Below are 12,642 nucleotides of genomic sequence, written 5' to 3' on the forward strand. Positions count from 1 at the left end.
AACAATTTAGAAATTGGTCCATTAAACCAGGGTGTGGGCGATATAAAATATTGAAAACTTTATTTTCCGAAATTTTATTTCACTTAATGAAACAATAATATTAACACGCTAAAGTATTTTCAATTTTATAACAGTGCATCGAACAATAAACGAACATCAAGGTTGTCTGTAAAAATAAAGTAATATATAAATAAAACATAATAAATATTTATTTAATAAACTTATTTTATTTACAATAAAACTAAACAGTTTGTGCATATAAAATCAAACTATGATGAATTATTAGAAATAATGTAACATGTTAAAGCATTAAAATAGGTACATTTCTTTATATACGGTAGATCATACCATTTCTAGATTAAACAACGTTTAAAAATGTAATTAGCAGTAATGAAATACAATTAGATGGTTATTCCTTAGAGTCACATAATAAATAATAGCAGACATCTTATTTTTATTACTTTATAAAGAAAAATTTATAGATATGGATTTTTCGAATTTCTATAGTAGAGCATAAAAGAACTCCTCAGTGTTGATACATGATGACTGATGTCATCACTTATCACATTACTATTGGTATTAAAGTGATGACTATTAGTATTTAATTTTGCTTACATACAGTATATCTTTAAAAATGTATTTCCCACCATCTTAAAGTCTATACAAAGTTTTTCTATACAAACAGGAAAGAAATTTTGTGTAAAGAGAAATAGACTAGATTAGTTAAACGCCAAGTCTTGCTCTATAAATATTCAAAGACTATTAAGAAATTATATAGTAAATATTATAGTTGTATCGTTTCATGTTTATTTTAAAATTTATGAGGAAAACTTGACGAAACTACTTTAAGGGCGTAAGGACGTTCGTCGAAATAATTGAGTTTAACCGACGCACGCCGATTCGCTTATATAACTTACTCTAACTTATTTCTATAATACCAACACTTATTATAGCTTTCTCTGCAGCCTTTATTAAGTCATCCCTTATAATCAAATGGAAGATTGAAACTAGCTTTGTGCCTAAAGTACAATGATGTGATATATTCTGAAGACAAATACAAAATATAACTATTATTTTAAGGTAAAATAAATTTTGATTTTTTGAAAATAAATCTAGACGAATATCTATAAGGTATGAAACAGCCAATTGGACCCTATGATGCTTAAACCGTATTTGATAGGCACGAAGTCGATAGATTTGATTAAATATTAAGTCAATGTACTTAAAGCCTTTAAAAGGCTTGAAGCCATTTGATAGCCTAACAATATTATACTCTGGAATGGTCGTCATTGGTCGGAGGCGCATGAAGTACCCTCGCAAGTTCCGCCTTCTCGTCAGCTGAGAGAACATATACAGGTGGTGCTGCCGGTAGAAACCTTTCTGCTTTATGGGGTTCCCTTTGTAGTCGGGCGCGATACAACATTACAAGTACACAAAGGACGCTTATAATAAAGGCAGAAGTAGCTGCCAGTACGATTAACGCTGTGTGATAAGATGTAGCTGCAGATACCTGAAAAATAGACATGTCATATGATTAGGTAGAATAGGCTAGCTTCCGAATAGGTAAAAAACGGTATTCACTAGATCCTTAAAAAGGAGATATTTTAGATCACGTACAGTTGATTCGCTTACAATCTCCCTCTGCATGGCGGGTGAAGGTGGAGTTGCAACGAGACGGTATTCGCTTCTTATAACATCAGCGCCAAGAACACCATCGCCTGATTTAAGGCCTTCCATTTTTTCTTGTTTCACCTAAAATGAAGATAAATCTATGTAATTGTTACTTAATGCATAAACATAAAAGTATATAAAAGGAGGATACATACAGTCTAGTATTTCAACTGTTATTTTAATATAAATATATGTAATTTATTTGGCTACGTACATATATAATTTTATCATATCCTATATATAATAAACAACAATATTCTATGAAAATAATAAAACCATTACCATAGATTCCAAATGGTATACTAAATCAGCTGATCTTGGGCCCGGCAACAAAGCACGCAACTTAATGGCGTTGCGTTCTTTTACGACTGTTACCGGAACCCGCGCGCCAAGAGACGTTAGATGGGAAGAAAGCGTCGAACGAGCTCTTTCCCCAGCAGCACCATCAGCTCCAATAAGTTCGAGTTCAAGGAGAGCAGACTCTATTTGTGTAATTTCTATAAAAGTAAATAAAACATAAATATAAATAACATTAAAAGCCAAATAAACTTAATTTACCTTTACAGCATATAATAAAATAAGACATACCACAAGGATCGGAATCAGGTAAGTCAGTTATTAAAGTATGTGAAGGCCGACGTTGTCCAGCCGCATCGACACACCAGCAACGACCCCGCGAACATTGCCGGGGCGAAAATGATCCGTCTGACATGCATCTAGGATTCCATCCCTCGCCACCTGTCAAAAAAGTTAGTGTTGTCTATGTCATATTTTATTTTGGCGGGAATCAAAAATATTTTGCCTTTCCCATTAGGGATAAATTAATAACATCATCATCATCAAAATTATTGTATATTTTGACACTTATTTATTACTTTGTGATCTACTCTCAAAATAATATAACAATGATTTTATTTAAAAAGGGTAAATCATGCCATTGTATTATTATTTCGTTTAAGATTTCCGCAGCGCTCAAGAATTTAATAAAGAAAAAATATAACCAAGCCAACTGTATTCATTTTTTCTTACTTAAATGTTCATTAACAATACTTTAAAGGACTCTATGTAATGAAGTTTTTTTATGTATTATTAGGTGAATTTGATAATACAGTGTGATAATGATAGTCGCTTTAGAGATAAAATACAACAAACCATTCTCTATCTCTTCCTGCATCATTTGACATTTGGTCTTAAAAACGGGTCGTTCTCTCACAACTATTGGTACATCTTTTTTCGTTGTCTGCGCAATTCTTGGTTCGACAGCCTCCGTTAGAACTGAAGTATCTTCAGATTCAGTGGAAGCTGGTTCGTCATTCTGGTCCAATAGCTCGTTGCTGTCAAAGTCTTCTATGTCGTCATTGAAATCATCTATTCGATATGTTGTCATTTGTCGTATTAGCTCTTCTAGCACTGAAATTTAAAACATATACCTTAAACCGCCGTAACGCAGGTTTCAATATTTTTAAACCAATCGCCATTGCTACGATTTTTTATATATAGAGAAGCCATTTTTTTAGAAAGGGCTGCTTGCGGTTTTTTGATTCAAATTAATATATTCTACCTTACGGTATACATATAACAGTCCACCAAAATGAATTCAGTACTTTCTGATATTTCTACGTTTTCCTGGACCGGCACAATACCTAGGTAAAGCTTTATCGTTACATTTTTATACTCTTCATTTGACAGATATTAGATGTTGGTTCATTATTTTTAATACTTTTGTTATATATGTAATCTGAAAATCACCTTCGTCAGCCCTTGCTCTTTCGTCAAGCGGATCTCGCCTAACCCACTTCCGGGCCTGCCGGAAGTTGCAGGTCGGCTTCGCGCCGCGCACTAATGACCCCTTTTGAGGCTCACCGCGACCGTTTACACACCAACATACATCTGCAAATTATAGGTTTTTACTATAAATTATAATATACAAAATGAAATTTTCAAGACCGCCCGATATACATCCATTATTTTCTTATTTTTGTCTCTTATAATTCGCTTCACGCTCGTTCACACGTTAATTTAAATAACGTTTATTAAAGACAAATATATATACGATATATATTTGTAATGTGATATTTGGGGCGACCACTGCATCCGTTTTTATCGATTTCAGATTTTGCCGGGATGGAGCCCAGAAACTATAGCTTGATAAGCCTCGGAGATAGGGGTGCTAATGTTGGAACTCGTATGTACATATTTTACAAGTTTCTTTAGTGTACTTGAGAAAATTTAAAATGCTATTATCTCATATTATCACAAATAAATTATGAATACTAACCAATATGTGACATACACTGCACTGGTTCCCAAGCGCCAGACACGTCACACTTGGGTACGAAGGTACCTTTACCGTACTTTTGCGACGCCGCTTCGTTTTTCTCACGTAGACGCTCGCATGGACTTAGAACTGCATAAGAATAATATATTAACATAACATTATTGTTATTATTATTTCCAACAAAACACACACACACAGAAACACATAAAATAACAAATATCAAAAAGATAAAAAAATATTAATAGAGAAATAACATTTTTTTTAAAGAAAAAGGTTTAATTGTGTAATGCGTGTTTGCTGTGGTTGTAATTGGCCCTGGCTCAGCATTATGCTGAGGAGCAGAGTTGTTCCACAGCGCTGCCAGAGACCACAGCAGCTAATTTGCGCCTCAGTCGTAAAAAAACTAATAACAATCGAATACTGAGTAGAAGCAAATAATAAGTGCAGTGTAAGCAAATAAGAAAATTTAAAAAAAAATGTAAATAAAATAAGAATAATTGTCAAGAAGTAGATAAATAAATATTAATCCTATTTCATTTTAAGAGTCGTTATCACGCTGGTGAAGTTCGAATACTTTCCGATTTGCTAAATAAGTCTTAAATAAACCAAAACAAACCTGTCTTATTGAGGTATTGTAACTAAAGTACTTTTTCGTTTCTATCTGTCAAATTGTGTTAACGCTGCGATGAAAAGAGGCAGATTTCTACGTTATATCGGACTGATTTATGTTTTAAGAGGTGAGTTATTAGGTAACTTTCGGAATATATGTATATATATATAATAAATCGTGTATGCTTGTATGGCGCATATTTTTATATAACGGTCGTGGGCTAATTGTCGAATTAAATGCACTGGTCTGAATTGGAGGACACATTAAAAAGGGGTTTGAAGTCTTGCGCGTAGTAATTTATGTATATATATGGACTTAAATATAATTACACGTTGAAGTTTATATAATATGGCTAACTGAAACTGGTTAGGTTTGGTCACATCATGAAGTGATTCTACAATTGGGCCACGACAAATACATTGATTATTTATGCTTGGGAATAATGCGTGTCTATGCGCACACCGTTTGTCTCACTATTTCTCTGAATGTTAAACATGCATGAACTTTCATAAGTAGCTAGATTTATTTCTTCGATTCATTTAAGTTTATAACAAGAACTCTTTCGATGTTAGTCAAATAAGCACAATGATACTGTTAATGATATATATACATTTTTCGTTTCCAACACCGTGTTAATCATAGCAAACTTAATATATATTATACATAAAAATATACTAAAACCATGCCTTTTTGTTCAATTAATTTAGGTCCAATCTTCTTTTGGCTATTTTTTTCTGGCTCTCCCTTCACTGTTATAAAGCATAGTAAAGAATTAGGAAGGAATACAAGAGTAAAATTAAGTAGGTAATATAAAGCGTAAAAAAAGGTATAAGGCAGAGCAATGAAGTATTATAAATAAAATTACATTATATTTAAATATAACAAAAATAAATAGGACAATAAATACGTATCGAATGAAAAGAACTTTCGAAACAATCTTTCTTAATATTTAGATGTTGTTAGGGTATACAATATCCAAGTCGAAATACCCGAAACGTTTGACACAGAATCAACCATAATTGTGTACAGAAAAAAACTATTTAATATCATATATTCAACACACAGTTATTAAAACTATTATTAACAATCTCTAATAGTAAGTAAGAGCAATCAATATTCAGCCATTATGGGTCCAATGACCTCGGAACTAAACAAAAGAATATTCGCAGTTTTTTTTATTGCTTATAACAAAATCGGTATGATCAGCTTAATAAGACACTAGTTTCAACACTTTTTTGTTTGGCTATGCACAGTTTTATTTTGTTGTTTATATATACATTTTAATATTATTAAACTTACCAGGGCAGACTGCGTTACATTCTTCCTTGGTGCGGAAGTTATTGTGAGTGCCAGAGCAGCCGTTGTATTTGAATCTTTCGCACCGATTTCTCTCGTGATGGAAATACCATCTTGTCGTATTCAAACCTTTGCCATCCGGACAGTCTCCTTCGTCTTTGTTCTCGAAACATACAGTTCCTGAGGATAGAAAATTTCCATTAATAAAATAATTAAAGCGTAAAACGAGAAACAGGTTCTAGTCGCAGCAGACGTGACGATCACCAACGACTTGATACAAAATCAGTATGCGACAGGCGGTCAGTAACGAAAAAGTAAGATCCAATACGACTCATCAAATATAAATGTCAATAAAATAGACTCGGAACTAAATATGCTCTATATTTGTTTGAAGGTACTCTTAACAGCCTATAAATATTATTTTCTAATAACTGGTCTTTGTAAAGGAAAAAATATTTAATAATCCAGGAATTCCGAAAATTACTAATTTTTGATTGAATATATTCTAAAAATATGAGGTATGACTTTGAAACTCACGTGGTTTAGGACAGCACACTGAAGGCCTAGAATCGTGGGGAGCGAAGCGACATGCATGAGTGGAAGGGCAGGCTGCAGCGCTAGGACCGCAAAGGAGGACTCCAGAACCATCAGGGGCTGATAAGGGTTCTCCCTCCGGGCATTGAGGCGATGGAGAACATCTGACTAATGGCGGGCATGCCTCTCCCTGTATTGAAATATTGTAATTTACTTCATGCGACTCTCAACTTTGAGACTATGACTATAATAGACGTTCGTACTATAAAGCAAGAATCGGTATAGAAGGCCATGGATATAAAATTAAAATAATTTTAATAAATGATATAAAAAAAACTAACCTCGCAATCCACTGGAACCAGGTCGCAGGTCTCATCATCCCTACACTTAGCTTCAGCGCAAGGGTCTCTGCAGGTGCAGGTGGGACATCCCCTGGCATCCAACAGCCTGCCGTGGGTGCACACGTCGTCGTGTTCGCAGTGGGGTAATGGACATTCGACTGGGGCATCACATGGTGGGGTCGAGTTTGATACGCGGGTTCCGGCTATCTGTAAGGGGAAGTTCGTACGTAATGAGACTGTCAAAGCGCTGTCAAATATGTCTTAGAAAAAAAATGGTTCAATAATCCTTCAGAGGTTAAATTTTATTGTTATCGACTATGCATAGGACTAGATTCTGTCTTGATACATTGGAATGTAAGTTTTTAAAAACCACCCGTAATTATTTTAATCATAAATTTGGAAGTTCCTGAAAGACCCGCTTTCCACGTCCCTGTTCCTAGCCAGTAAGGAGACTGACTTCTCCTTGCCGAATTGCCGTTAATAACATTATAATTATAGATTTTCAAATAAAAACATTTTTTGAAACATTACTAAACGAATCACGCATCGAATATCGGGATCAAATAAAAGTCTTAAAAGAATATTAAAACGACTTCCAATACTTGTCTACTGAGAAGAAATTAACGATTTAATTAATTTATCTTAGTTACATAGAATTTATACAGGCTACTGAACCAATATCGATGAAAATTGGGTAATTTTTTAATTAAAATACACCTGACTTAAAGCATCATCTTGAAGCTCCGCGAAATTTGTGGACAAACATACATACACTTAAATATATTATATCATTCATATTGTCTAATTCCAATTACATACAGGTTAAACTGATAACCTACATTTTTGAAGACGTTTTATTTTAAGATAAATCAATGACCTCATTGCCCACAGTATCCACACACCAACAAGTTTTTTCAGAACCCCTGCATTGGACTCGTTCGTATGATCCATCCTCAGTACACTCCGGAACCCAGCTCCATACTGGGGGACTCCCACTTTCGGCTGATTTGTGTAAAGCTAGAGCTCTGTAAAAAATAACAATATGACTCAGTTATATATATTTCATCATTAGTTGCATGAACGTGACAGCAGTGCGTGTTGTGGTTAAATCAGAGAAACTGAACCGTGAGGTGCTTTCTTTTATACCCTAGTATGGAACAGAATTGACTTTTGTTTACCCTAGTCAGGAAATCTATAAATATTAAAGAAAGCGGGGAAGTTTATATTTAGACTCTGTGACAAATATAGTTTCTATTTTATTATAATAGGTCCTTATATATGAAAATAAATGGCGTTTTGTCGTACTGGCCACTTTGACCTCAAATATCTTCTCTCTAGTTAGGAATTCCAAATTCAATTTTTCCCGCTGGTTTTTCATTTTGTGATTCATAACATTTTTCCTTTTAAATTTTTTTTCGTTGCGTCACTCTATTTATAAAATGGAAAACATGAAATATCGCATCCTTTACTAATAATTTGTTATATCTATACCCTTTTTCATGTGCAAACAACTTTTGCTCGAATGGTTATTGTTCGCTATACCAATATAATATTTGTTATATTAGTGTTAGATTAATAAGGCAACTGTTTTAGATAAAACACGTTTTTAGATTCTTTTTTAAGTATATTCGCGAACTTTCCTCTACCATGCGAAATTTGCCACATTACGTGAAACATTCTAAATTAGTCGTGAAGTTATATTTGTTGTCCTTCAGGATATACGCGATATTTTTCATTCTACACACGGTAGAGAGGTTTAAATTACAATTTCTTTAATTCCGTTGGCAACCTAAAACTACAAGTTATTAATATACCTTCGCTGCTGACAGGCAGTATGATGCACGACAGTCGTGCAAGCTGTGCCGCATCCCGTGGCACAACATCTTTGATCTTCGCCGCATTCGTTGTCTGACCGACACGCCCATTCACAAGCACCCGTCCATGGCACCAGGTATGGACATTGCCCACTTTTGCGAGGGAGACCTAAAATTAAAAATTATTATAACAGTGTTTTATTTGCTCTGAATGTAGTATATGTGATTTATTCGATAAGTTCGCAATCACAATCCAATTTAAACAGCTACAGTATTCTTGCCTCTTTTTCATAACAGCTTAAACACAATTTGACAGAAGGAGACAAATGATAAATTTAGTTAAAGGAGTGCAATTACTTATTATATTGTTTATGAGTAACATTTTTGTGGTAAATATACAATAACATTTTAACTGACATGACAAATAAAACCATATAAATTCACTGCAGAATAATAACTTAAATCTATTAAGTATATAACCAATTAAAGATGATGATAAGAGAGCTAAAGGATAATTGTTACTCCTTCAATTTTAGAATTATTAACCACATATAACATAAAAAATACATGTCCTATCAGTAAGCCATCTTGGAAGTAAAATTTTTTTAATGTCAACATGATGCGGCAGTGTTTGACTGACTATGATTGCAGGCTCTGCCTTTGGCATAAAGCACTCGAAAACTTTCCGAGTTACAAGAATAATGTAAGGCATATCCGATTAAATTTTTTATGTTAAGTTCTTTGTTTAGATTAGCTTAGCTTAATGTGAGAAATTTGCTAAGAAATAGAATTAAAAAAAAATACAAAAAATCCAGAAGTACTCACACGCAGGTACAGGCGGACAGTAATCGGCGTCACAGGCCACGTCAACGAGTGCGCATGCCCGACCTTGAGGACATGTTACTCCCGCGCATGGATCGCGACACCGACACGTTGGACACTTATTGGAACCGATCTCGAACCCATAGTCACAACCCATACGGCAGGTTAGGTCAAGACAGGATAGGTCTGAGCGAATTCTAGTAATAGTAAATAATATAATAATCATCCATTCAAACTTGGTAATCTGTTAAGAAATATACATCCCAATATATCTTACTTAATACACAATGCCAGATTCGGTTTTGTCTCTGGCTTTAAGATAACATTCACGGATGTATTATTTCAACATAGATAATTCTAATATTCTGTGGCTTTCCTTGAAAGCTTTGGAAATACTACTTTAAAGCTTAATGAGCTACTTAGGTCAAGCTGTTGTAGCATTTTTTAAATTGGAAAAGGCCATTTTTGTTTCAGGTCACATTACCAAGGCATTTTTTTTTTAAATTAATCAATCTTAATATATATAAATCTCCTGTCACGATGTTTGTCCGCGATGGACTCCTAAACTACTTAACCGATTATAAATTAAATTGGCACACAGTGATCAGTCTGGTCCAACTTAAGAGATAGGATAGCTTAGATCTTTAATTATAGTCGCAATTTTATTTTATTGCAAATTATTTGTCTATAATTAATTGACAGTCACAATTATCTGTTAACTCCAAAAGATTCTAACAGATGTCGATACTTTTCGACTGGATTGAGTAAGCAATCAATAGATGGCACTGCTATGGTAAACCGACAAACGTGTCATATAATTCAATATCATGATTACCACGTGTTATTGAGGCTAAAGTATAAATTAAATTTATTTTGTAGTAAACGAAATACCGTGAAATTCAATTATTTCTACTTTTTTAATTTTTGGTGTTGGCATAGCCAACCACGTGTTACTTAGACCGAAGTCTAAATCAAATTCAAATTATAGTGTTGATAATACAGTGAAATTATTCTTTCGTGTCACGGTATTAAGGCTAACTAAAACCACATTAAGGAGAAACGAAGTTCGCGGGGGCAGCTAGTACTATATATAATTTCAATAGCCTAAGTCTACTAGCGAAGCGTGTGTTGCTCACTTCTCGCAATCCAAAGCCGATGAGTTGGTACTTGAGGTGTCAGGTATCTCAGTGCCGAAGGAGTCCACACACCAACACCTTCCTTGTGCACATTGTTGTGATGTAAAGGATCCGTCAGGTTTGCAGCTTGGCGCTGGTAAAGCCAGTTTCATGCCATCTACTGTACCCTCCATCTTCTCGTCGAAATCACGTAGGTATTCACACACTATAAGAAATGAACAAAATTTTATAGAGATGCGTTGAATGATCAAAGAAGATGATAGCAATTTATACTTTATCATTTTATAATACACACACACAAATATTTGTTGGTCATAGAAATGAAGCCACGCCTTCCTGAGTACCGACTTCTCCGAACACATAGGAAGTATCTAATATAAAATTATACTTACTAGTTGGAATATCATCCAGTCTATCTGTCTGTAGCCTGATTTTATCAGAGTCGATACAGATGGGTCCGCAATTTGAAGTTGAACAGCACAGCATTCCATCTTCACAGTTACCATCCAAACACGGACTTGTTGAGTTAATACTGCACACGGCTTCAGCTTCAGCTCCACATGTCTCGAAGTTAATCTGGTAAAAGTTATATAATATGTAATGGCTTTTTTTGAAAGAACGCTGTTGGGTTAGAATGTAACATGAAAGTCGAAACGATTGTGCGTTCCGTTTATTTGCGATTGGCTCGATTGAAGCTAAGCATAATACGTTTCATTCAAAACGATATTTTAAAGACTGAAATTTAAATCTTTTTGGTTTCGTGTCTACAAAATTTTATGTAATATGAAACGATTATTACTTATGTCATTTATTGGAGTCAATTTTACTAATTAATACTTTTCAAAATTACTTTAGTTGAATTTTAAAGACTTTCAGAGATTACAACACTGATATAACGCAAATAAAAAACATACCTCAATAACTTCGCTCTCAGTGGAATTATCAGCTGTTACATCTGGACAGCAGACAGAACCACCACTCCTCCTGGTCATAGAACAGATGTGACCAGAAGGACAGTCCTGCTCAGCGCCACAGGGTATTACGGATCCCTCCTCGTCGGTGATTGGGACTCCAACTTCGCACGGGTTTTCATACGATATCCTTGGTCGACCTGAATTAATTTAATACTAAATACCACTAGTAATTGCAACCTCCATGTTTCTTGTTTGCAATAATTTATATAGACTCAAGTTTTCGCTTTTGGCTAATTCTCAACGAAAAATGCGATATGGTTGAGACAATTAGTCGTTGTGATAAATTCACAATTGAACTTATAAAATTCTCCACCATTTATTTATCCAAACCATTTTTTTCTGTTACGTTTTGAAGTTTTAAACAAATCAACATTTATTAATAAAATGTAAAGAATAAAAGTACAAGAGACTTACACACAGGATATCCAGTACAGAAATCTCCCGTACAGTCGGCGTCCCTAACCCTCACACACTCTTCGTCTTCTCCACAAGGGAAGCCCGCGCAGGGGTCATCACATTCACAGGTCGGACATCCATCTGTACCAGTCTTGTATCCGTATTCACATACTCCTGCGCATAGTGATCTGGCACAGCTATTAAGGCTTCTGGCTCCTGATCTTGCCGGACGGGGAGTGGCTGAACATTGGACGGACGCTGATGGCCCCATAGAACCCCGTAGTTTGTTACCCTCGGAGTCAACGCACCTGCAAACACGCGTGTCAGTAATACGTACATCCCTCATTCATAAAAACTAAATAAGAATAGTTGCACACTCCTTACTACAGTTCTCTTCCGTCTCTTTCTGTGTAATTGTGTTTACACTGTGATAAAGAGGGTAAACTTTATTTTTATACACAACTGTTATAGAGGAAGCAGGAAATTTTAGCTTATGCAGTTAAATTATAGTTGATTATAGATAAGACTACCCGTATTATGCGGCTAATAAACAAATAAAAAATAATAAAAATTTCCCAAGAAGAAATCGTTATCATTGATACTAAGCCCAAAGAAGTAGTAGAAGTCATATTAAATACGTAATAACGTAACAGTGCCTAATTATATTTCTTAAATATAAAAGTAACTGCGAGTTCGTAGTCATACGAATTTTAGAAATTACACAGAATATTAAAAGAATTTAGTTGTAAAAGTGAAGTTCGTTAAATAAA

At 34.5% G+C, this 12,642-nt stretch overlaps 1 protein-coding gene across 2 annotated transcripts in view; it reads right to left on the reverse strand.

The window, feature by feature from the left end:
- Window positions 1–274: 274 nt before the first annotated feature.
- The window catches only part of LOC123716277, a 51,161-nt gene continuing 38,793 nt past the window's right edge, over window positions 275–12,642 (reverse strand). Inside the window, exons 8-25 of one of the 2 annotated variants that reach the window (XM_045671936.1) lie at window positions 11,891–12,180; window positions 11,417–11,613; window positions 10,895–11,078; window positions 10,503–10,707; window positions 9,370–9,563; window positions 8,545–8,713; window positions 7,608–7,755; window positions 6,731–6,937; window positions 6,393–6,579; window positions 5,859–6,035; window positions 5,246–5,308; window positions 3,950–4,078; window positions 3,421–3,561; window positions 2,824–3,081; window positions 2,260–2,409; window positions 1,954–2,168; window positions 1,618–1,752; window positions 275–1,510 (exon numbers count right to left, since the gene is read on the reverse strand). In XM_045671936.1, coding sequence (XP_045527892.1) covers window positions 1,268–1,510; window positions 1,618–1,752; window positions 1,954–2,168; window positions 2,260–2,409; window positions 2,824–3,081; window positions 3,421–3,561; window positions 3,950–4,078; window positions 5,246–5,308; window positions 5,859–6,035; window positions 6,393–6,579; window positions 6,731–6,937; window positions 7,608–7,755; window positions 8,545–8,713; window positions 9,370–9,563; window positions 10,503–10,707; window positions 10,895–11,078; window positions 11,417–11,613; window positions 11,891–12,180 — 3,292 coding nt within the window. In that variant the 3' untranslated portion in view covers window positions 275–1,267. The remainder of the gene's footprint in view (window positions 1,511–1,617; window positions 1,753–1,953; window positions 2,169–2,259; window positions 2,410–2,823; window positions 3,082–3,420; window positions 3,562–3,949; window positions 4,079–5,245; window positions 5,309–5,858; window positions 6,036–6,392; window positions 6,580–6,730; window positions 6,938–7,607; window positions 7,756–8,544; window positions 8,714–9,369; window positions 9,564–10,502; window positions 10,708–10,894; window positions 11,079–11,416; window positions 11,614–11,890; window positions 12,181–12,642) is intronic. The other variant, XM_045671937.1, reaches the window with a different exon arrangement.

Source organism: Pieris brassicae, chromosome 11 (genome assembly GCF_905147105.1).
Source record: "Pieris brassicae chromosome 11, ilPieBrab1.1, whole genome shotgun sequence".
NCBI classification, from domain to species: domain Eukaryota; kingdom Metazoa; phylum Arthropoda; class Insecta; order Lepidoptera; family Pieridae; genus Pieris; species Pieris brassicae.